The sequence below is a fragment of the Stegostoma tigrinum genome, chromosome 17, assembly GCF_030684315.1.
Source record: "Stegostoma tigrinum isolate sSteTig4 chromosome 17, sSteTig4.hap1, whole genome shotgun sequence".
NCBI classification, from domain to species: domain Eukaryota; kingdom Metazoa; phylum Chordata; class Chondrichthyes; order Orectolobiformes; family Stegostomatidae; genus Stegostoma; species Stegostoma tigrinum.
The window spans coordinates 34,062,617-34,087,629 of NC_081370.1; the positions used below are offsets into that span (position 1 = coordinate 34,062,617).

General features: G+C 39.9%; 1 protein-coding gene across 4 annotated transcripts in view; it reads left to right on the plus strand.

The window, feature by feature from the left end:
* LOC125459438 (nucleobindin-2-like) overlaps positions 1–25,013 on the plus strand; it is a 63,260-nt gene that overhangs the window by 27,043 nt on the left and 11,204 nt on the right. For 2 of the 4 annotated variants that reach the window (XM_048545896.2, XM_048545897.2), the window contains exons 3-9: positions 11,458–11,565; positions 13,948–14,080; positions 15,726–15,829; positions 16,397–16,582; positions 18,051–18,141; positions 20,202–20,260; positions 24,659–24,751. In XM_048545896.2, coding sequence (XP_048401853.1) covers positions 11,458–11,565; positions 13,948–14,080; positions 15,726–15,829; positions 16,397–16,582; positions 18,051–18,141; positions 20,202–20,260; positions 24,659–24,751 — 774 coding nt within the window. The remainder of the gene's footprint in view (positions 1–11,457; positions 11,566–13,947; positions 14,081–15,725; positions 15,830–16,396; positions 16,583–18,050; positions 18,142–20,201; positions 20,261–24,658; positions 24,752–25,013) is intronic. The other 2 variants (XM_048545898.2, XM_048545899.1) reach the window with 1 other exon arrangement.

A 25,013-nucleotide genomic window follows, 5' to 3' on the forward strand; every position in this document is an offset into this window, starting at 1 on the left:
CTGCAGCAGTTCAAAAAGGCAGCTCACCACCACCTTCTCAAGGGCATCTAGTGATGAGCAAGAAATGCTGGCCAGCCAGTGACGCCCACGTCCCACAAACAAATTTTAAAAAAGCATGTCTCCAGATGGAAATGAAGTAGATGTTATCAAGTCGACATAGAAAGCTTTAACTGGCTGAAAATCATTCTTAAACATGATCAAGTAACTATGTCTAAAAATTACTTGCATGGAGAAACATTTGTATCACTCCCTGGCCAAAAAGAGCTTTGTCAGTGGGTGAGGGAATCAAGATTTGGTATGCCTTTGCAGCATCTGCCTCTAGTTCTAGGGTTAGCGCTAGGTGCTTTTGATGGTTATAATATTTTTGGTAGTAGTTTTACAGACTTGATTGACTTGTCCTGTCATTCATGAGGAAAATTAAGACTTACTGACATTGCTGTGGATCTGGATTCACAGGTAGTTCAGATCAGATAAGGAGGGCATGTTTTCTTTCCTGAAAGACATTAATGAGCTGGTTGAATTTTCATGACAATCTGGTAGTATCATAGCGACACTAAAATTTTAATTTCAGGTTTATTTAATTACCAGTGTTTAACTTTCCTAAGAGCCTTGGTGAAATTTGAGCTCTGCTCTTCACTTTCTCAATGATTAACAATTTATTGTATTAGTTTGCCTTGTTTTGATCTAATTTCTAGTGATCGTTTAAAATAATTTGCATTATCTTTTGGGAGGTTGTTATGGGGAAAAGAGAATGTCACATTGGCATAATAAGAGATGTTGTTCTCAGACTGATATGGGAAAGCAAAGGGAATTCCACTTACTGCAGTTAAAACTGTACTAAACATGATCTGAAAGTGTTTGATATTGGATTGCCAAAATAGAATGAGTTCACTTTCCTTTAATAACAGTCCTCATCTTCTTATAGCATGCATCTATGTCACTCTTCAATTAAATGAAAGAAAGAGAAGTTTTTATTACCTACTTTGTGTGGGGGGAAAAAAATGAATGGACTTCTTGCAAGCACAGATATAATGCTCAAAAGGGAGAGAGTCTCTAAACCAAATAGTGAACAACGTGCCGTTTAAAAAGTCATTGGAGTCTTTGAGATATTGTATTCTAATCTGAGACCATAGTAGTTTAATGGATGTCTTATATCCTCAACAGTTGCAAAACCTTCAGTTCTCAATGAATAGATCTTTCTCCACCTTATTTTATGACTGGGTGTTTTGAGAGGCTGAGAAAAATGGGGAGGGTGAAAAAGTGCCTTCCAGTTCCATCTTTTTCCTCTGTGTCTGCTCAAAAGCTGTTTGCCTGAAAAACAGTTCACTTGTGTAACCTATGCCTGATGTTTTTTTCCACTTGTGGTTTTTTTTTTCAAGTTGCATTGTCTGTAGGCAACTTTCATCTCAATATGTGAAACTTCCAGAAAGCTGTCAATCAACAATAGGAAACTGTGGTTTCCTCATGCCGTAAAGTTTCAATGCCTTCGATAAAATGTTAGTTTTGGCTCAGACAATCTGATCATCTCATTCTGGAATGTTTAACTTGGTCAGTCTAAACGCTATGACTGTCTTAGGTCCATGGTTTCTGATTTTACTCTGAAACTCTTTCAGTCCATAAAAGGTCTAAAATTAAAATCAGGTGATGAAACCTGAGAATTTTAGCACTATTATGACAAAGTGCTAATTTTCAAAGCACAAGTGTTTTTATTTGTTCTGTCATGCTTTCACTCTATAGATGGTGAATGTGTCAATATCTTTTGGCATGTTTTTTTAAAAATTCATGTGTGATGGCTTCATGGTATTGTCATTTTGTTTAGTTTTTGGCAAATGCAATGCTTCAGATCCGGTTCCAACTGATTTGCTGCATGCTGTAGATTAATATTAGTTATTACACTATATGACCGGTCAAATTAAAAATGATTCCTGTGGCACCTGATTTTCTTTTCTTCATGAGGAAAGGCCTCCTTTGGACCAACAAGGCCCACCATTTGCAGAAACATTGCAGGTAACAAAGAAATGATCAAGACCATCTGAGTGACCGAGGCATGCTTGATTTCTTTTTGGGAATCTCTCACTTACTAGCCTGATTGCTACAAAAGGAGTTTATCCAGCTGAAGAGTAGATAAATTAATCCTTGGTCCTTTGTGAAACATGAACAAAACTGCACGGTCATTTGTACTTCCAAGTTTAATTTTTGTATTCAGTATTGTCAAATCCAATGGATGTCCCATATTAAACCTCGAAAATAATACCAGGAGTTATGTTGATGCTTCAAGGATTTAGTTATGAGAGTGGTACAAAAATAACTTTTTTAAAAAATATGTTTTCTGCTAAAGACAGCAATTTATTCGAGGGTACAGTTCCACAGATGTTGGTTACGTGATTCACTTGCCCAATTGGCCTATTAACAGTGAAGTAGTAGGTGCTGGTTACTTGTCAGGAGTTTTGTTTGCAAGCTTAGTTTGTTCTTGTCTAATGTCTACAGAGGCACACCTTTTTGAGCAGATGTTAATGAATAGTATCAGGAATAGGGTCCTTTTGCCCCCCCCCCCCCCTTCCCCCTCCCAGTTGCAATTCCTCAGTCCATTTTTTTTTGTCTGTTCTTTTGCCATTAGAGTTGAATATTGTTTCTCTTTCTAAACTGAGGTTAAGTCCTACAAAACTGTGTGGTGTATTTATTTATAAATTGACCAGTCACAGAGGCCTTGAAAATCAGTTTTATCCGAATTTAATGTGTTCAGGTGTTGTGCTGAGACATGGGACCATTTCATTTTCTTTAATTTGGCCTTAATCTGACGGCATATTTTGTACGTCTACATTATTGTTGGCCTGTGATGCTGTTTGATTTTTAAGTCTTGACCATTTATACATAATGCAGTGACAGAATTTGTTGCAGTTGGCTGCACTTCTTTCCTGTAAAAGTGGCTCTAGAGTGTCTGGGTTTAGAGAATTCAGCCACTTAAAAGGGCTATACTGGGGAAGAGTGCTGTGCATTTTATTGTTCAAACCCAGGTCAGACTGTACGTGATAGAATCAAACGTGGTCAATTTTTTTTCTTTTGCCTAAATCTCCTTCAGAACTCGGGTTAGGAGGTTTGACCAATCAGGTGTGACTTCTGGGATGGTGATGGTGGTTGTGGGGGATGACCGTGTGTTCAGTGTTTAATTTTGAGCTGACTCCATCATAAATTGCATGCAGTGGCTGGCTCAGTGTTGTTTTCACATCCTCTCGTTGCCTGTTGGATTACATCTCCTTTAGGGCTGTTTGGTTGTTTGAGGAGAGTATGATTCAAAGGGTGGCAGTGTATTACTGGGTTGATGGAAGGTGGAGAAGTTTTGGTGCATCACAGATTCAGGCACTTTACTGACTTGATAGATAAGACATCGTTAGGTTCCAGTTACAAAATGCCACTTAATTTTGTGGTGATGTAAACTGTTGAATTGGATGCCCAGCTTGTGGGGAAGAATATCTAGCTCACAACCTGTGGTAAGCCAAGCCACACAATATTATTTTTGCATCTGCTGAAGTTTGTCTATTGTGTAGAATTGGACAGAGAGCTGACAGACCTTGTGTATCCCCTAAGAAATGCATGCTTTTGTCTGGTACAGTTTTTTTATGTTGTTACTTTTTTTTTCTGGATTTTCAGCAGCCTTTCTTCGGGACAAAAAAAAATTTGGTTTCTGCTTCCAACCATGAGTTATGTGAAGTGGTCAGCTTCCAACCAATGATCCCTAGATCTAGACTGTCGGTCATACAAGCACAGTTAGTTACCCTGGCTCGAGTTCTGAAGAATTGAGGCCAGCTGAGTTTTCCTGGAAAAGGCAGGATAGAGGTTGAAGCTGGTCGTTCCATTCCATATCTCTTCCCACAATCTATTGACGGTTAAATGCAATACTTACAAGGAAGTGTCTTCAACAAGCCATAAACTGTTGAGTAACAATGTTCTGAGCATTGCGGTTGGTTGGCTTGCGGAGCTGTTTGTTGTTTAGATTAGATTCCCTACAGTGTGGGAACAGGCCCTTCGGCCCAACATGTCCACACCGCCCTTCGGAGCATCCCACCCAGACCCATCCCCATATACCCCACACACCCCTGAACACTACAGGCAATTTAGCATGGCCGATTCACCTAGCCCGCACATCTTTTGGACTGTGGGAGGAAACCGGAGGAAATCCACGCAGACACGGGGAGAATGTGCAAACTCCGCACAGACAGTAGCCCAAGGCTGGAATTGAACCTGGGCCCCTGGTGCTGTGAGGCTGTAGTGCTAAACACTGAGCCACCATGCCACCCACATAGATTCGTAGATGTTTCATTACCTGCTGGGTAACATCATCAATGCAGCCTCTGAAGTGCTGTTGTGTTTTCCTGCCTGTTATTAAAACTTTGGTGTCCATTGAGCTGGATTACTTCACTTCCGGTTTTCCGTCGCAATGGAGTGTATGTGAGGTTTAGCTCTGTGTTTATTGATAGCTTTATTAGAGAACCAGCCTTCTAGGAATTCCCGTGCTTGTCTCTGCTTCACCTGTCCCAAGATCCTGATGTTGTCCCAGTCGAATTGGTGTCTTTCCTTATCCATGTGGATGGAGATGATTTGAGTATTGGTCGTGTCTTCTTTTTGCCTCTTGATGTTCATGTACCCTTGTGGTTAATTTCCTTCCTGTTTGCCCAATGTAATGTTTGTCACTGTCTCTGCAGGGAATCTTGTATATGGCATTGGTCCTGTCTATAGTGGGTAGTGACTCTTTGGTTTGGGTGAGCAGTGGCATAGGGTTGATGTGTGCTGTGACCTTAAAATGTGACTTATGTGTATTTTCATCTCTTATTTGCACGGAGTTTTGTAATTACCCAGTGGTATGTTGGATCCTTAGAAGTGATCTAAAATTAGACCAGTAGAGACCTCTATGAATTTCCTCCTTCCCTCTGCCGCAAAAAGGTTCATTGCCTGTACTGCGGGAGGAATAGTTAAAGTTAAAAGCTGGAGGAAAAGTTTAATTTGGAGGAACAAAATTATGTTTCCATGTATATCTGACCTTCTCCCTGTGAAAGTGAGGTCAAGTGGTCGAATGCACTCATGGCATTCATTATGTGGTAATGTTTAAATTTCTGTTCTTGAGAAAAAGGCATTTATTTGATCTAGTCATAGACTTATCCAAGGTTAATTTCAAATAAACTTTTACTTTTTTGTCATTTAATACCTAAAGCTCAGCTTCTAGAAAGCTGAATACTGTCTCTTTCCTCTGCTAGTGTCATGAGTTGTGTTAGTGCCAGCAACGTTAGAAAAGGAAGTGCTGACTGTTGAATCTGAGGTGGGAGATAGTTGATGTGGTTAATTGCAAAAGGTCAACAGACTTTACTTTGTGGTGAGATGATAAAATGAACGTTGTTGCTTTTATTTATAACATGTAGCTGTAACTGAAAAATGAAAATCCATTTAATGTGGGTTAAGATTTGGGTAGTTTAACAGCACAAGTTGAATCTTTTGCAGAAATTTATGTTGTGCTGTTGAAACATAAAACTTCCAGGCCAAAGCTTGTGGTTATATCGGAATGACTACTGCATCTTAATAATGTGCATTGCCATTTGAGAAGTTGTTAGCTTCTATTAAACAGCACTTTGTAAGCATGGCTTAGGTCAAGACCCTGAGGATTCAACCCTGAATTCTGCCAACATGCATTCAATCCTATAAGCACTCAGTCTTTGGATACATTGAGTACACACATTAGGCTACCCAGTACTACTGGTATTTTTGTCCTATGACATTTTGAGCAAAATTCAAAACTTTAGGCTAATATACAAAATCAGAACTAAATTACTCTTGTCAATCCTGGCACAGTGCTTTGTTCATTCCAGTCATCTCTTGTTCTTACAAGTGTACAGCAATTAAATAATATGTTTGTGAAATGTCTTGAAACCTGTAATTTCCTTCAGAAATCCCTAAACATATTTCAATTGTAATGTCACTGGCTGGCATGTGCCAGTTTGAAACTTGAGCAATAGGATGAGGCTGTGATTTGAGAATGACATTTCCCTGATTGCTTAATTCCACATTGTTGTATGTCTTGTAATCATGCTTAGCAGTGTAAATGGAATGCACTTGAGCTTCCCAAAATATTATTTATTCAGAGTGAATACCAACTGAGCATATCTCTGGACCAGTGTATCAACTCTACGTACGGGCCACAAGCCGGCATGGAGAAAATGATGAGTGTAATTACTGTTAGTCCAAAAGGGAATTTCTACACCTTTTATTCAGCTTGAAAAAATGTAACACTAGGTTTTTTTTAAATAAAAATTCTGAGATTCTAGCAAGGCTTCATTATTAGAATTGCTTAGTTGATGGAAGAATGTTGTGGGCCTCCTTGAACTCTGTAATACTTGTAGTAATAGTAATGATCCCATGATTATACTGTATTGGGATAATCATTATATGTATGTTCGACAGCTACAATTTGTACAACACTTCTCATATGTTAAGCACTTTGGGCTGTATCAGCACCAGCATTACAAATCAAAACACCACATTGAGCCACAAAGAAGATGCAAGACCAGGTAACACAAGGTCATCGTAGTTTACAAGGAGGGCCTTGATGAAGACGCAGGGGATAGCACAGAGAAAATTACAGAACATATAAGTTCGTCAGCTGAAGGACATTGATCATGGAAGAAAGAAAATTTGGCTCCTCAAGACCAGAATTTGATGAGTGTGGATACCTTGAAGGATTGTAATGATGTTTCAGAAGTGGAAGTAAGCAGTCTCAGTGATGTTATGAGTATGTAGTCAGATGTTTATTTTGGGAGTCAAATATAAAACCGAAGCTGTGAACAATCTGGTTCTGCTTCAGACAGCAAGAGGGTTGAAGTGTGGTGATATATGGTCCGTCATTTAAAAGACCCATACTTGTTCAAATGCCAGCCGATTTTGTCCAGAATTATCAGCAACCATTTTCTCACCATTTAGAGGATTATAGCTTTTCCATTTTTCTAAATTAAGGGTTCAATATTTATAATTATCTGGTCCTCTAGCACCGAAAATGTTTGTGACCTGAGCCTTTACATTTTGCTTTTTGAGGACTGCTGATCTTATAACTACTTGCTTGCATTCCATTTCTATCCTGTTCAATATTGCTGTGTCTACATTGGCAGCATCCTCATCTGCAATGTAGGCAGATGGTGACTACTTATTTAGTGGGTGGACAGTTAGCTTGGTTGGCTGGATGATTGGCTTGCGACGTAGCATGATGCCAACACCACAGTTTTATTTCCCGTATGGCTGCAATCATCGTCAGGTCACCGCCATCTCCACCTCACCCCTCACCTGAGATGCAGCAATCCTTAGATTAAATGTCTCAGAAAGCATGTGGTGCCTTTACCCATTTGGTAAATCAACTTTGCTGCCTATCTGCACATAAATTTCCTTTTTTATTTGCTCTAATTGACAGCATTGGGTCATCATAGAATTGTATGCTTATTTAAAAATAAGTTTTCTCTTTTTAAATATAATTTTCAATTATTGCCCATCCATAATTGTGCTTAAAGGTGGTACTGAACCACTTTCTTGAACTGCTGCAGTCATCCAGTGGATATATCTACAGTGTTTGAAAGGGAACTCAGGATATTGACCCAGTGACCATGAAGGAATGACAATATACTTCCATGCCAAAATGTTCTTGTATATTGCATATAACTACAGTGATTGCAGTGATGGTAGTGAAGTGGCTGGCAGGGGCTTTATTTAAGCAAATTGCTTCGTTTTTCTCTTGGCTATTTGTGTGTTATTACAGTTGCAGCCAAGGGGCAAATGATGAGCATATCACTAATGGTCCCCCACCTCACCCAACCCCAACTGAGAAAGTAAAGTGTTTGTGGGGTTAAGAAAGAAGCCCGTTTTTGTACACTGTCATTGAGTAGTGAATGTACTTAATGGTAAGGTCCTGGAGAGTGTCACCAAGAGTTCCTTGGCATTTGGAATGCTTGCCTTTACTGGTCAGTACATTGAATTTAGGAGTTGGGAGGTTGTGTTGTAGCTATAAAGGATATGGCTTGGACCACTTTTGGAATACTGAATTCAATTCTGGTCACCGATCTGCAGGAAAGATGTTGTGAGACTTGAAACGGTTCAGAAAAGATATTTACAAAACATTGCCAGAGTTGGAGGGTTTGAGCTGTAGGGAGAGGCTGAATAAGCTGGGGCTATTTTCCCTGGAGGAGGCTGAGGGATTTAGAAGTTCATAAAGTCATGGGGCTCATGCATAGGGCGAACAGGTCAAGGTCTTTTCCCAGGATAGGGCAGTCCAAAACTACAGGGGCATAAGTTTAAGGTGAGAGGGGAAATATTTAAAAGGGACTCAAGGAATAATTTTTTTTTCACACCGAGAATGGTACATGAATTGAATGAACGACCAGAGGATGTAGTTGAGGCTGGTACAATACAACATTTAAAAGGCCTTTGGATGACTATATGAATAAGAAGAGTTTAGAGGGATATGGGCCAAATGCTGGCAAATGGGACTAAATTAGTATAGGAAATCTGGTCAGCATGGATGTGTTGAGCCAAAGACCCTGCTTCCGTGCTTTCTGACTGACAGTTATGTTCTTGTAGTCAGTGTTGATATGACTACTTTGTTTCCTATCAGTTTATTAACAGTGATGGTGTAGGAGGTAGGAGCAGGAGTACATAATTGGAGTGCTGTATGAGGATTCTTTGTGAGGTACTCTAGGGCACCTTTCGGATTGTATATAAATCATGCGTTGGTGAAGAGGGTCAACGTTTTGAAGGAGGTGCATGGCGTGCTAATCCAGTGAGTTGCTTTGTCCCGGATGGTCAAGATTCTTGAATGTAATAGGAGATGTACCAATAAAAGCCAGTTAAGAGTTTTCCATCGCACTCCTGACTTGTATCTTTTTGGCGGACGGGCAATGGGGAAACAGGTGCTGAGTTACCCCCTGCAGTATTTTCTTATCTCTGACCTGCTGTTGTAGCCACATGTTTTTTTACATGGCTGATCCAGTTCAATATCTGACTAGTGATAACCCCCACTATTGATAGTGGGAAGTTCAGCAATGCTAATTCCATTGAATGTCAATGGTGATGGTTAGGTGCCCTTCTGTTAGAGATGGTCATTGCCGGTTGATTATGTAGTGTGAACGTTACTTCCACTTATCAGCTCGAGCCTGGATGATTTCTGGGTCTTGTTACATTTAGGCCAGGACTGCTTTGACATCTGACACATTTCAGTCATCATTAAACCTCTCCTCATCTGTCTTCGTGATGAAGGGAGGGTCAACTGATGAAGCAGTTGAAGATGGTTTAGCCGATGACACTGCCGTGAGAAACTTTAAGGTAGAGATGATTGACTGACTGACTGCCAGCCACCATTATTTCTAATCATTCATGGTACATGAGCGTTGCTAGCTGGCTAGAATTTATTGCCTGTTCCTAATTGCCTTTGTAAAGGTGGTGGTGAGCTGCTATTTTGAATCACTGCAGCCCACATGCTTTAGGTTGGCTCACAATACCCTTAGGGAAGGAATACCAGGATTTTGACTCAGCGACAATGAAAGAATGGCAACTTCCCAGTCAGGATGGTGAGTGGCTTGGAGAGGAACTTGCAGGTAGTGGGTGCTCTCAGGTGTTTGTTGCTCTTGTTCTACTAATGAAAGTGGTCGTGGGTTTGAAAGATGCTGTCTAAGGATCTTTGAATTTCTGCAGCGCATCTTGTAGATAGTACACACTGCTGCGACTGAGTACACATTAGTGAGAGTGGGTGCTTGTAGATGCAGTGCCTGTCAAATTGGCTGCTTTGTCCTCCACAGCCGTCTGCAATAGAGAATTCCAGAGAATCCTCCATCTGAGAAGAAAATCATTAGTCTTTAATGGATAAGTCCTTGCCTTGAAATGATGCCCTCAGCTCCTATACTCTCCCACAAGGAAAAACCACCTCTCAGCATCTAACTTGTCAAGGGCCCATGGAATATGTAGCCTCAGTGCAGGAGAAATATTGTGTCATTACTCTATGGTGACAAAGATTGGTCAGTGATAACTGCAACCTTTTTTACTTTGCTTCAGTAATGACCAAAATAATTTTGTTTCTGTTGTATTCCCTTTGACATGCTTTCACTTTCTAAGCAAGAGAAAGTGATTTTTCTAAAAATCTTGTTCTTATTTTTTCCCAGAATGCTACACAGATATTACTTGACATTCTGCTTTCCAAGAGAAAAAATGACATAAGTGTATAACCGTCAGAAATAATGACAGTGCTAGGGAGCATAGCATTTCCTTTACGCCACATCGTCATTGCTGAAAGGACTACCTAAACTTCTTTGCCTTGCAAGTTCCTTGATGTCTTTATTACTAAAGCTTTACTCAGTCCTGCATGCTTGAAGTGGCCAGATGAAAGAGACCTGATATTTTCTGGTTCTGTACAACCCTGTGGATTGGGATTAATTCATGATCTATGTTGAGTTGATAGTTCATCTCCAGTCCACTTTTTGAACTTTTACTGCTGAATCCTAAATGAATGTGTTACACCATGCACACTATTGGTGAGCCTTCCTCAAAATTTCAAAACAAAAATGTTGGTTTGCAATTATTTTACAGCCCGATGTGGATCATAGTAATGTAGGATAATGCAAGGAAATTATTGCAATTGTGACTTATACATTTAACTCCAGCACTCTGTGCTTTTTCCATATTACACCATCTGAGTTTAACTGTGTATTTGTTATGAGCCTTGTTTATTCATTCTTGTTAATGCCCTTTGAAAAATGGCACACAAATTCACCTTTGTATATATTGACTTAAGTTCTTGGGTTGTGCTAATCATAACTCATCTTAAATTGTTCCTGTAACCATTTCAAACTGTAATCATCAGACTTTATTCAGTCCTACATTGCTCAAAATGTTTGGTTGGACAAAATCTACACACGTACTACTGGTTGCTTTCAGACAGTTGAAAGAGCGCAGCATGAACACTTCATATGCCTATTTACTTTCATGAAATTCGGGAGACAATATTGACAGGAGAATAAACACCTGAATTACAAATTTTGATACAATGGTTTTTCATACAACCAGGATGTTATTTGGAGCACGGTCACTGCAGACCTAAACTCTGGAAGTTTCTGCCTAAACTACTTTGTCTTAATAGCTTTCTGTACTATCCATAACATCCTGAAAATTTGTGTCTCTGATCATATCTTCAGCAATATCACCACTAATGTTTCTGAAACTTAATTTGGTCAGCATGAGGCACTTTGTTTTGAAAGGGTGAAGTTATGACTATTTGCCTGCTTCCGTGATGCACGGGCTGTGTTCTATAAAAATCCACGTCTTGACACCTTTGCAACAGTGAACTGTGCACTCCGTAACTGATTAAAAATCCATTTACTTTACCAGAAATTTATTGCATGTTCTCTCTTCTTCTTCCTCCCCCCCCCCCCCAATTTGCCACAGGACACTGGGTTGTATTATGATCGCTACCTCCGTGAAGTAATTGATGTTTTGGAAACAGACAGACATTTTCGGGACAAACTTCAAACAGCAAATATAGATGAAATAAAGGTATGCTACCAGTTAAGAATTATTGTTAATGAGAGTCTGCTGAAATAGAAAATGTCTGACATAGTTCTTCTGAACTAGTTTGGAACAGACTGGGCTCATAATATTAACTCTGTTTTTCTGCCAACAGATGCTGCCAGTTCTGTTTCTCCAGCACCCACAGTAATTTTGCTTTTATTAGAGAGCCTGCTGAAATTGATTCTTTATTGCTTCTGTATTGTTGCCTTTTGAAGTCCTTCAAGATGTAAATATTTTATTCAACCTGTTCAGACATGTTATACACTCCCCTGGAGCATCTCTGAACTTGGAACTTCTGGCCTAGAGACAGGGACATTACTGCTGTACTACAAGTCCCCACCCACGTGGTCCCCACTTCTGGTTCTTATTTGCAGGCTGCACCTTTACAACATTATTAGAAAAATCAATTTCTGTTCTTCATGACTTCCTGCTCCGTCTTGACATCATCTTCATATCTGATTTGAGCTACTTGGCGAATGAATAGAAAAGTCTCCCAATTAATTATTGGGAAGACCAAAGCCATTGTCTTCATCTCCTGCCCTAATCTTTGTTTCATATACACTAATTCTATTCTGCTTTCGAACCACTGGCTGAGGCTTGGTAGATTGCTTGTTTGTATCGTGACATTCCATTTGATCTAAAGTCCCAATCCATATTCTCTCCATGACCCAGATCACTCCTTCACCTCTGTAACATCACCCACATAATGCATCTGCCTCACCTATTTGCTGCTGAAACTCTCACCCATGCTTTCGGTACCTGCAGAACTACTGATTCCAGTGTTATCCTGTGGAGAGAGTCAACTCAAAAACTTCAGAGCTCCCAAAATTCCTTTACCCATAACCTAACTCTCTCACCAAACCCTCTTTACCCCCATTGCTTGCTTGCTTACTAACCTACGTTGGCCTTTGGTCCAGAAATGATCCAAATTTAAAGCTTCAAAATCTCCCCTCCCTCTACCGCATCCCGAAACCAGCCCAGCTTGTCCCCACCTCCCTAACCTGCCCTACTGCCACCTATCCCCACCTCCTACCTCAAGCCCCACCCCCATCTCCTACCTACTAACCTCATCCTGACCCATTGACCTGTCTGTCCTCCTTGGACTGACCTATCTCCTCCCTACCGCCTCACCTACACTCACCTTTACTGCTCCATCCCCGCCTCTTTGACCTGCCTGTCTCCTCTCCACCTATCTTCTCCTCTATCCATCTTCTATCTGCCTCTTTCCCCCCCCCCCCCACCACATTTATTTCAGAACACCCTTCCCCCTCCCCCATTTTTGAAGAAGGGTCTAGGCCCGAAATGTCAGCCTTCCTGCTCCTCTGATGCTGCTTGGCCTGCTGTGTTCATCCAGCTCTACACCTTGTTATCTCAGATTTAAATATCTTGTATTCCAATCACTTCATGGCCTTAGTCTCCACTATTCTTGTCCCCTCTTGCCGAACAAAACTGTCAGAGAACTCTGTGTTCTTTCAATTTTGATGCTTTGTATGTTCATGATTTTCATATACCACCATTATCTGCTATTAGTTTATTAGGCATTAATTATGCTCCAGCTTTTTCTGTCCAGATTTCCATATCTCTGCATCTCTCCTTAAATCTCAGCATAAGTTTAACCACCTGTTATTTTCCTGTTTGTGTAACCGTGTCAAATCTTGTTTGTTTATGCTCTTGTGAAACCATTTCAAACTTACACTGCTTATAATAAAATCAAAGCTGCATTTCTGAACAGTGACTCATTTACAATCTCACTGCAGATGTGAATAGGCATTCTTGCATATTTGTTTGTGCTGCAGCTATACTTTAGACTTTTGATCGTACTTCCAACCATGTAAATTCGCAGAATGAAAGTTCATAAAATATATTTAGCTCCTTTTTTTTGTTTGTTTTTTATTCGTAGGTGTGAGATTAGTAAGCACAGCAAAACTGGGACTAAACATCTACAGTTAAGTTAAGGGAGAGCTTTATTTGTGCTTTCCTTCTGGGATGATAAGCTTACCAGCAGTTCTAGGCTCATCACAGCCTGACTTGAGTGTCGGGTGGGGGCCTATTTTGATTTTATACCCTGCAGTGATATCACCTGAGGTACTTGTTTCTCCTCCAAGTTGGCTAAGCCTGAGTAGTTGAATTTGCAATGGGTTGTGGGATCATTCGTTAAAAGTTTATTTGCTTTCAACCATGAGTAGACCATTGGATCGTGTGATGGCCGTTTTGGTAGGTCAGTTATGTTAAAGATTATGGGTTTCTACAGGAAATTTTACCGAGAGGAACTGAACTTCATCAGTGAAAATTTTGTGATCACTGTGATATTTAATTGATCCTTTGGATGATTTTGTTAATCATTCTGTTTCTATTTCTTTAATGAAGAGTGGAAAATTGGCTAAAGAACTAAACTTAGTGAGTCATCTTGTGAGAACCAAATTAGACGAATTGAAAAGACAGGAAGTCTCCCGGCTACGAATGCTTATTAAAGCCAAAATAGATGCACAACAAGGTAAAGGTACTGTACATAAACAGTTTGCTGCCTTTTCTACTGTGTTTGTTTTTGTTAATGAAGGCTGTTCAGACTGGAGTATAAAATCTTGATTCGTACTGCAATCAGATGTGTTTAAAAGTGTATTTTCTAATCCAATGTTGTCATATTTATAGAGGAATGCAGCACAGATTAAAAAAAAACTTTATCCCAGCAAGTGTCCATCAGTCAAAAACAACTACCTAACTATTCAAACCACATTTTCCAACACTTTACCCATAGCTTCATACCTTGGCATTGCAAATGTCCATCTGAATGCTTCTTAAATGTTGAGGGTCATGTACACCCTTATCAGGTTTTATATAAACTCCATTTCAATGTATAAGAATTTGAATCCGATATGAAATATAGTTGCAATGTAATTTTTAAATTATGTATGGCACATGTAATATTAGCAAGTGGTAGAGAAATATTATTGTTTTTCTCTAGTGAGATATACAAGATTTATTTTAATCCTGACTCTACAAATTTTTAATGCAAGCTGGAAGAAGCTCTTTATAGCCTGCAATGACTCACGTTTGAATCTATATGCTATTAAACAATCTTTGTTTCACTGGGGATCCCAAGTTTTAATAAGGAAAGCAGTGAATAGGTGATCAATATGTGCTTGGTATGTCAAAGGATGGATTCCAGCAATTAATTATGAATGTTATTAGCCAGAGGACAGAGATCTTAAATCAGTTTATTGTTAGCTGACTCAGAAGAAAGGAACTTGCTACACAAGTGGAAATGTTTATTGAATTCAGAATGTACCCCTTTTGCGGATAATTTCTTGTGCTGTTGTCTGTGGTCGAAGTGGCCTGACAGTTCTGAGTAAAGTTAAATCTTGCTCTGGATGTGAGTTTGCTCGCTGAGCTGGAAGGTTCATTTTCAGACGTTTCGTCACCATTCTAGGTAACATCATCAGTGAGCCTCCGACGAAGCGCTGGTGTTATGTCCCGCTTTCTATTTATCTGTTTAGGTTTCCTTGGGTTGGTGATGTCATTTCCTGTTCTTTTTCTCAGGGGATGGTAGATGGGCTCCAAGTCAATGTGTTTGTTGATGGAATTCCGGTTGGAATGCCATGCTTCTAGGAATTCTTGTGCATGTCTCTGTTTGGCTTGTTCCAGGATGGATGTGTTGTCCGAATCAAAGTGGTATCCTTCCTCATCTGTATGTAAGGATACGAGTGATAGTGGGTCATGTCGTTTTGTGGCTAGTTGATGTTCATGTATCCTGGTGGCTAGCTTTCTGCCAGTTTGTCCAATGTACTGTTTGTCACAGTTCTTGCAAGGTATTTCGTAGATGACGTTCGTTTTATTTGTTGTCTGTATAGGGTCTTTTAAGTTCACTAGCTGCTGTTTTAGTGTGTTGGTGGGTTTGTGGGCTACCCTGATGCCAAGAGGTCCGAGTAGTCTAGCAGTCATTTTGGAAATGTCTTTGATGTAGGGGAGAGTGGTTATGGTTTCTGAGCCCCGTTTTGTCTGTCTGTTTGGGTTTGCAAAACTCGCTTAAATCTTGCTTTTAGATGTGTGTTCCATTGTAGTTTTTTCTTCCATAGAAAATATTGCTATGAGCTAAAAAGCAAAATGCTTGTCTGCATAGCAAACTAACCATCTTTTTAACCTCTCAGATGCAGGAATAGACCATCATGCTTTGTTGAAACAATTTGAGCATCTCAATCACCAAAACCCCCATAGCTTTGAGCCAGAAGACTTGGAATTATTGATTAAAACTGTAAGTAGCCGTTAAATATTGTGCAATCTTTTCCAACTGTGATGGTGGTAATACACTGACGATCAACCTGCATTATTCCCCCAGTCACACCACAGGAATGTAAGAACAGGATAGGTCATTCGGCCTCTCAAGCCCATTCCATTACTGACATAAGGGTTCCATTTGCTGACGCTGACATATTGATGTTGACTATTTACTATGCATGCATTCTGCCAATTATTGCTGTCTGCAAATGCACAGAATACCAGTCTGATTTTTTTTCAAAATTAAAATTATAGATCTATTGCTTGCTTAAAAGTTATGCAGTATAATGTTTCATTCAAGATTTTTTTTGCAAATATTTTGATATTTGAGAGGTTTTGCTGCTAATATATATATATGTTCCTTGGTGTCAGCAGTTGCAGCCTGCCATGTATGTGTTAATTCAATCATCAAGATGGCCAGTTGCTTGCACGATAGATACTGCAAAGTTTCTATTTCCATCCTTCTTCCAGATCTCACCAAGAATTATGGGACTGTATATTCAGAGCAGTATAATTGTTTTATTGTTGGTTTTAATACATGTAGGCAACCAGTGACCTGGAAAACTATGATAAAGAACGGCATGAAGAATTTAAGCAATATGAGATGCTGAAGGAACATGAGAGGAGGGAATACTTGAAAACATTAGATGAAGAAAAGAGGAAAGAGGAGGAGGCTCGGTTTGATGAGATGAAAAGGAAACACCAGGATCACCCAAAAATTAATCATCCAGTAAGAAAAAACCCACCGGAAATTGAAAAGGAAATTAGATTGCTTAAATTTAATTTGAGCAAGTTAAATCAAGGAAATCAAATATGTGCTCAATGCCTGTTGCTTAGAATAAGCGACTCATAGTGACAATGATTTTGTTATTCACCATATTTTCTTTCAGACCAGTGTTTCCAATACTCCAATGTTTCGTCCATATCCCAGGGTGTCAACCTGATTTATCAGACTACACAGAAAAATGTAAACATGAAGATGTCAGATGATGAAACACACACATCCACAGATGCATTTAGGAGGATAGCCAAATTTGGAAAAGTAGGAGTCCAGTTGAGATGAATCAAGTAATATTGTTTGAAAACTCAGACTGTAATGCTAAACTTCTGATTAGCCAATTTGTTAAAATGAAACCAGTGCTTATCTTTACTAGTTTAGATATTCTCAGAGTGCAACATCACAAGTATCTGCCTCCTCACTACTCCTTACCTCAGTGAGTGTAGATCCCTCTTTAAATGTGCTCAAGTACTGACCTGGTCAATACTTTCCGCTTGCATATTGTTAAACTCACTTTGTACATAGTTAGCATGTATGTGGGAGGGAATTCTGAGATAAGAAATTCCATAATTCTCATGAGGATTAAGGATTAAAGTAGGAGCAATGCATGGAGTTTCAAATCCACTAAAACGTCCTGAAAAAGAATAGTAATGATCATCGATCATAGAATCTCAACAGTGTGGAAACTGGCCCTTCAGCCCAACAAGTCCACACTGACCTTCAGAGCATCCCACCTAATCGACACATCCCTGAACACTATGGGCAATTTAGCATGGCCAATCCACCTAGACTGTACATCTTTGAATTGTGGGAGGAAACCAGAGGGCTCAGAGGAATCCTGTGCAGACACAGGGAGTGTATGCAAACTCCACACAGTTGCCCCAGGGTGGAATCAAACCTAGGTTCCTGTGAGGCAGCAATGCTACCGCTAAGCCTCTGTGCTGTCCTATAAGGGGTGTAATGTGATGTGTGAAATGATGGCAGTTTGAAGACCAATTATTGACCAATAACATTTCTCTAATTCATTAATACACTTATTATAATTGCATGTCTTAAACTTAGTTTCCAATATCTTTTAAACTAAAGACAGCTTTAGTTGTATCCAACTTTAAGGCTTTGAGAAAGAGGAGTTAAAATGCTACACACACTAAATTCTGAATGAGATACTGACATGAGGGATTCTGTCACTTCACTGCCAAACCTCTGACAGTCTGTAGTTTGCACATTTTAGTGAGTTTTAGTTCGTCCTCTGCTTGAAATTATGTTTTTAAACTAAATCCTCCCACTTTTTCAAATAGATCTTTATCTGTGTTAGAATTTGGTGAACATTGGGAAAATAACTGTAACACATCCCTCCATGGGTTGCTACAACTTCATCATTGAAGAGGTTTTGCCTACTGTTCAATTTTCTTCTTTTCAGGGAAGCAAAGATCAGTTGAAAGAAGTCTGGGAGGAAACGGATGGCCTTGATCCTGAAGATTTTGATACCAAGACTTTCTTCAAACTGCATGGTAAGGTTATGACTAATCAATTTTCTGTTTGTTGTATCTAGCCTGGATAAGACTTAAAAGAATGACTTGATAGATGACGTATCAAAGATACAGCACACCAGACTTCCGAGATACCATTGTGATCCAAGGCAAATACATCTTCAATAAAGACTAGATGTTTGAGCTAGTGGCTGAACTACAAACATTGCAGTACATCAGGAAAAGAGAGAGTTACCTGGATTCTTTACACCAGGAAGCTTTCACAGTATTTAGGATTGTGACTTCTAATTTTTGTCAGTGATGTGGGCAGGAGAGTGTGACTGTGAGTGAGGCAGATCAGGCAACCTCGAAGGGAGGAGTGTAGGAATGTCAGTCGCTGCACATATTTGATAGATTTTAATTTCTCCTGTCCTGGTTGGATGGTTGCAGAGGGCTGAAGAGTTGAGGTGCAAACTGACCGTGGCACTGTGGTACAGAAAACCATTCAAGTGGGGGTGGGAGATAATGACCTGGTGGTATTATTGCTAGACTGTTAATCCAGAGACTCGGGTTCTGGGAATCTGGGTTCAAATCTGCCACAGCTGAGTGTAGAATTTGAATTCAGTAAAAATCTCAAACTAAAACTGACCATGAATCTATTGTTGGTTGTTGGATAAACCCATCTGGATCACTAAGGTCTTTTAGGGAGGGTAAACTGCCGTCCTTGTGATTCCAGACCTACAGCAATGTAGTTGACTCTCGACTGCTGTCTGGGAAATTAGGGATAGACAATAAATGCTGCCCTAGCCACTGATTCCTACATCCACTGAACAAGCCTTTGATGATCTTCCCTACTGCTAGCACCATCGATTCCAAACCTCATTTTATGTCAGCAAGTATTGTATTCTTCGGGTTAAACAAACAGCAGCTACTTTGACAGCGAGGGTGAAAGGATAAACATGTAGGTGTGGGGATTTGGTGGCAGTCAGTCGCAGGTTATGTGCCAGTTGTGTGTAGGGGTGGATTGTTAGTTGGTACGGAGTTGGGTAGTATGTGTGTGGATGTTGGGTACCAGTGGGTGAGGGTCTAGGTTTCCAGCTGGTTGAAGTGGTAGAGTTGGCACGTGTGAGGTTGTGGGTTTAGGTGGGTGAGGCATTTGGCCGTAAGAGTGAGAGGCTGGTGACTGTGGCGTTTCAGAAAAATGGACATGTGTTTAAGGCATGTGAAGTGTTCAGATCAGTATCTGCTGGATTCAGTAGCGCAATTGGTTTTTGGGCCAGGTAGAATTGAGGCATGGGGAGTGTTTGGCATGTTGGATCTAGCGGGTGTTGGGACAGGGGTTGTAATGGGCAGAGTTAGGGGTCATGTGGATGGTAAGCCTTGGGGTAAATTATTTAGTTACCCATAGATTAGGATATGTTGTTAATCGTCTAACTTTGCTTCAGTAACTTCTAACGTGTGGGACTCCAAGCCCATTAGGCATTTAACCAGCTTAATTCCCCCTTAGTTGGCAACTTTCTGCAGCCTAGTGAGAAACTCACCTTGCTGCTCAGGAGATGCATAAGGATTCTGTGTTGTTCCCAATGTTTAAGTCGGTCTCTCTAGACTTGCCCAATTTTTCCACCAATCTCACCATAATTCACATTGCTCAGGTCCTTTTAAGCATTCTGCCTAATGGTTAATCATGAGTTTCAGTTTGTGATTGTTAGATTTTTTAGAAAAATATAAAATACAACAATGAGGAGGCCATTCAACCAAAAAATCTGGGTGACTCTCTTGAAGAATAATCCGGTGGCTCAATTTCTTCCCCAATATTTCTACAGTTTGATGTCTCAATCAAATATTTATCCAGACAGCTTTTTACAGCTGCTTTTGTAGTATTGACAACCATATGAGGAACTAATTTTGAAAGGGCAAAATCCTTGCTTACGTTAATATTTCCTATGCTTTCGTGCTATTTTAATGTTAAGTTGAGGATAGTGGACTAATTTCAAAATTAAGAATCAATTATAGAAGCTGGAACAGTAGTTTTAGGTTTGTGTTTGTATATTACGAAATGTATTTCATGAAAAGTTAACTGGAGAGAATATTTTTCTCCTTAGATACTAACGGTGATGGATTCTTGGATGAGCAGGAGATGGAAGCATTATTTACCAAAGAGGTATTGACTAATATTTTTTAGAGAACATTCCTGCAAAACCTCTACAATTCAAGATACTACATTAGGTTAAATTTGTAATCTCCGGTTTGATGGTAGAGCCTGTGCATGATCCATGGTCAAATTGAGCTAGAATTGAGATTAGGATGTTTGGAGCCATGTATGCTGGTGGAAAGCTCCTTAATACCACATTTGGAGAAGGACAAAGCCATCATCATTTCTCCGACTTTCCACTCTGCATATGTGATCTTTAACTTCACATTCCTTTCTTGGGTCCTCTTTACGCTATTAGGGTGGCCAAATGTATAGGTTCTTGTGTGAATAATTATTTTATTTCACTTTGTTTAACCTTTTGATTTCTATCGGCAGGATTCTCACCTGAATTCTAATAACGTTGATGTTCTGATACAATAACTATGGTGGGTTTCCAGACTTAGAATATAATTCATTTTAAGTTTCTTATTTGAGACATTGCCTTCCCTTAAAGGAGCCTGTAGTTAGAGATGACATTGCACTGGGTCAGTGCCAACTGGATACTTTTACACATGTTGATTTTTGGTTCATCTGATGTAATTCAGAATGTCTCAGACAGCTGTACATAACAGAAAAACTGAACTTGTTTCAACAGATTAACATTTAATTAAGGTTTGCTGACTCTGATTTGACAAACTAGTAATTGTGTGATATATGATCACATGACACATGCCCATTTTTGTAAGTACTGCTGCTTTACTTTCATTGAGATACTTTCATATCACCAACCCCCAAATTTAAAAGATATATAGTTATAAGAATATTAATTTATTAATCAAAGAATGCAAAAATGACAAATATTTAGTCAGTAATGCATAAATTTGAACAACATAGTGTTTCTTAACGTGATCCCTCTTGTGCTAACGTTTTTTTCATTCACTTATTGGATTTAGACATAGCTGTCTAACAAGCATTTATTGCCCTTCCCTAGTTGCCCTTGAGAAGGTGGTGCTGAGATGTCTTCTTGAATGGCTGCAGTCCATTTAGTGAAGGTAGATCCGCAATGCTCTTAGGGAGGGAGTTCAAGGTTATTGACCGTGACAGCAAAGGAACGGTGATATATTTCCAAATTTGGGTGGTGAGTGGCTTGGAGGGGAACTTGCAGGATAATGGTGCTCCCAGGTATCTATTATTCTTATCCTTCCAGATGATAGTATTCGTGGGTTTGGAAAGTTATTGCCTAAGGTGTCTTGGTGAATTCCTGCAGTGCATCGTATAGATGCTGCAAACTGCTGCTACTGTGCATTTGTTATTTTACCTGGTTTGCAGCCTGCTTTGACCCGGATAGTGTCGAGCTTCTTTAATGTTGTTAGAGCTGCAGTCATGCAGGTAAATGGAGAGTATTCTGTCACACTCCTGACTTGTGCTTTGCAAGATAATGGACAGGCTTTGGGGTATCAGGAGGTGAGTTACTCACTGCAGGATTCCTAATCTCTGGCCTGCTATTTAAGCAATAGCATTGAATGGCTATCAGAGATAATGGGAACTGCAGATGCTGGAGATTCCAAGATAATAAAATGTGAGGCTGGATGAACACAGCAGGCCAAGCAGCATCTCAGGAGCACAAAAGCTTTTGTGCTCCTGAGATGCTGCTTGGCCTGCTGTGTTCATCCAGCCTCACATTTTATTGCATTGAATGGCTAGTCTGGTTTCGTTCTATAGTCAGTGCTGATTACCAGGATTTTGATGGTGGGAGATTCAGTAATGCTAAAGCCATTGAATGTCTGGGGAATATGGCTAGTTTTTGTTTTGTTGGAGATGGGCATTGCCTTGCAAATGTTACTTGCCACTTCTCAACTGGATATTGTCCAGGACTTGCTGTAATTGGACATGGACAGTTTCATTATCTAATCATTTTGTGGATGGTGCTGAGCATTGTGCAAAAAAAAACCTCACTTCTGACCTTGTTATGGAGGCTACATCATTTATGAAGCAACTGTAAGTAGTTGTGCCTGGGATGCTACCCCCTGAAGAACTCTTGAGTGACTGATCTACAGCAGCCACTACCATTTTCCTTTGAGTTGGATACGATTCCAACCAGTGGAGTTTTTTCCAATTCCTACTGACTCTAGTTTTGCTGGAGCTGCTTGACGTTCCACTTGGTTGAGTGCAGCCTTATTGTCAAAGGAATCACTCTCACCTAACCTCAGGAATTCAGGCCCCAAGTCCATGTTTGAACCAATGCAACAACGAGGTCAGGAGTTGAATTGCCCTGACATAGCCTAGACTGAGCTTGATAACATTTGTTGATGATCTGTTCCATCACTTGTGTACAGATTGTGTACAGACTGATGGGTCAGTAATTAGCCAGGTTAGTACCATTTTAATATAGGGATGTGACATTACTGGCTCGGCTCTCATTTATTGCTCATCGCCAATTGTTCAGAAGGTATCTACATTGTTGTTGGTTTTGACTCCTCATAAGTAGGCCAGATCAGGTAAGGAAGACAGATTTCCTTCCCTGAAAGATATTAGTGAACCAGATGAGTTTTGACAATGATCAGCAGTGGCCACATGAGTTGCCATTAGACTCGGTTTTATTCCAAATTTTTAAAATTTTGATGTCAATTTCACCATCTGCTGTGGTGAAATTCCAATCATGTCCACAGAATATTACTCTGGGATGCAGTGACATTACTATGACGCACCATGTCCCCCTTTGTCCAACTTTTTGAGCACAAAACATACTTATGCAATTTTCCTCATTGTTGGGTAGATGCCAGCATCGTAGCTGTACTGGAATCTTTTGAACAACGGCATGGCAAATTCTGGAGCACAAATCTTTCACTACTATTTTTTTTCTCTTCTGCATGCATCCCCAAGTGTGACAATGCTGCAAATGGTGTTGGCACACCAGTTACTGTGTGTGGACCTCGGAGTGGCTGTGAACAGCTTAGAAGAAGCATTGATCTTCAGTACTATTGCCGGAGTGTTGTCAGGTTTCATTAAGTTTGTGGTATTTTAGCGCCTTCAGTTGATTCTTGATACCATTGGAGGTGAATCAGATTTCCTGAAGACTTGCATCTGCAGTGCTGGGGATTAACAGAGGAGGCCAAAGTGGATTATCCAGTTGGCATTCTGGCTGAATTTTGTTGCAAACAATTCAGCCTTCCCTTTTGCACTGATATGCTAAAGTCCGCAACATTGGGGATGGTGATGTATGTGGATTCTCTCCCTCTAATGATCTGATTAATGGTCTACCACTATTCTCAACTGGAGGTAGCAGGAAAGGAGAACTTAGATCTTGATCTGCTGGTTGTGAAATGACTTTGCACTCTGTCACTAGCTGTTATGTTATCTGACATACAGTTAGTCCTGTGTTGTAGCTTCTGCAGGTTGACTCCTCATTTTTAGGTATACATGGTGTTGGCCCTGGCATACCCTCCTGAACTCTCTTTTTTTGAGCTAGTGCTGATCCCAGGTTTAATTAGAACATAGAACATAGAACATAGAACAGTACAGCACAGAACAGGCCCTTCAGCCCACAATGTTGTGCCAACCATTGATCCTCATGTATGCACCCTCAAATTTCTGTGACCATATACATGTCCAGCAGTCTCTTAAATGACCCCAATGACCTTGCTTCCACAACTGCTGCTGGCAACGCATTCCATGCTCTCACAACTCTCTGCGTAAAGAACCTGCCTCTGACATCCCCTCTATACTTTCCACCAACCAGCTTAAAACTATGACCCCTCGTACTAGCCATTTCTGCCCTGATTGTATCAGTGGAGTTGGGGATATGCCAGGCCATGAGGTTTCAGATTGTATTAGAGTACAATTTTGCTGCTGCTGATGACTCTCAATGCATCACGTATACCCAGTCTTGAGTTGCCAACTCTATTCACAATTTACCTGTGTAGCACAGTGGCAGCTGTTCCAAACCAGCAAGGAGAAATAAAATTTACATATGAACTCTAGTGCATTTTTGAATCTTGCCACACCACACTGCCTGCTATCTGTATCTCTATTTTTAACACTTTAGTAAATGCAAGATCATTCAAATAAGAACTTCAGAATTCTTGGAAAGGCTCATCAATTTTAAGATAAGAAAAGGTGTGTGCTAAAGGAACACAGCAGGCCAGGCAGCATCAGAAATTTCTGAAGAATGGTCCCGAGCCAAAATGTCAGCTTTCCTGCTCCTCTGATCTGCCAGGCCTGCTGTGTTCCTCCAGCTCCATACCATGTTATCTCTGAATCCAGCATCTGCAGTTCTTGCTATTTCATTAATTTTGAGTAGTTTAAATAACAATAGAATGTGCTTCTCTGAAAATTGTGTAGATGTTGTCTTTGATAAATTGCACTTGGATGAACAGTAATGTCAGAGATTTGATTTTAAGTCACTTCCTCTTTCTATTAAACATGCAGCTGGAGAAGATTTATGATCCTAACAATGAGGAAGATGATATGGTAGAGATGGAGGAAGAACGATTGAGAATGAGGGAGCATGTTATGAAAGAGGTATTGGACTATATGATGAGCAGAAAAAAATACTTAATTTGAATAACAGAACGACCTGCTTTTTAAGTGGGAATTTGGACTGAGATTTTTGAAGATTTTGAAATTGTCAATAAATCAGTTATTTATTTTGGTCCTTGTCCGAGTGATTTTGACTTGTATTGATGAATCTCAATAGATGAAACTTGTTTCAATGATCAAGTTACATATTAACAATAATGTTGCAACATGTATCGTAGTCCATCATTGACACTTGTGTTTACTT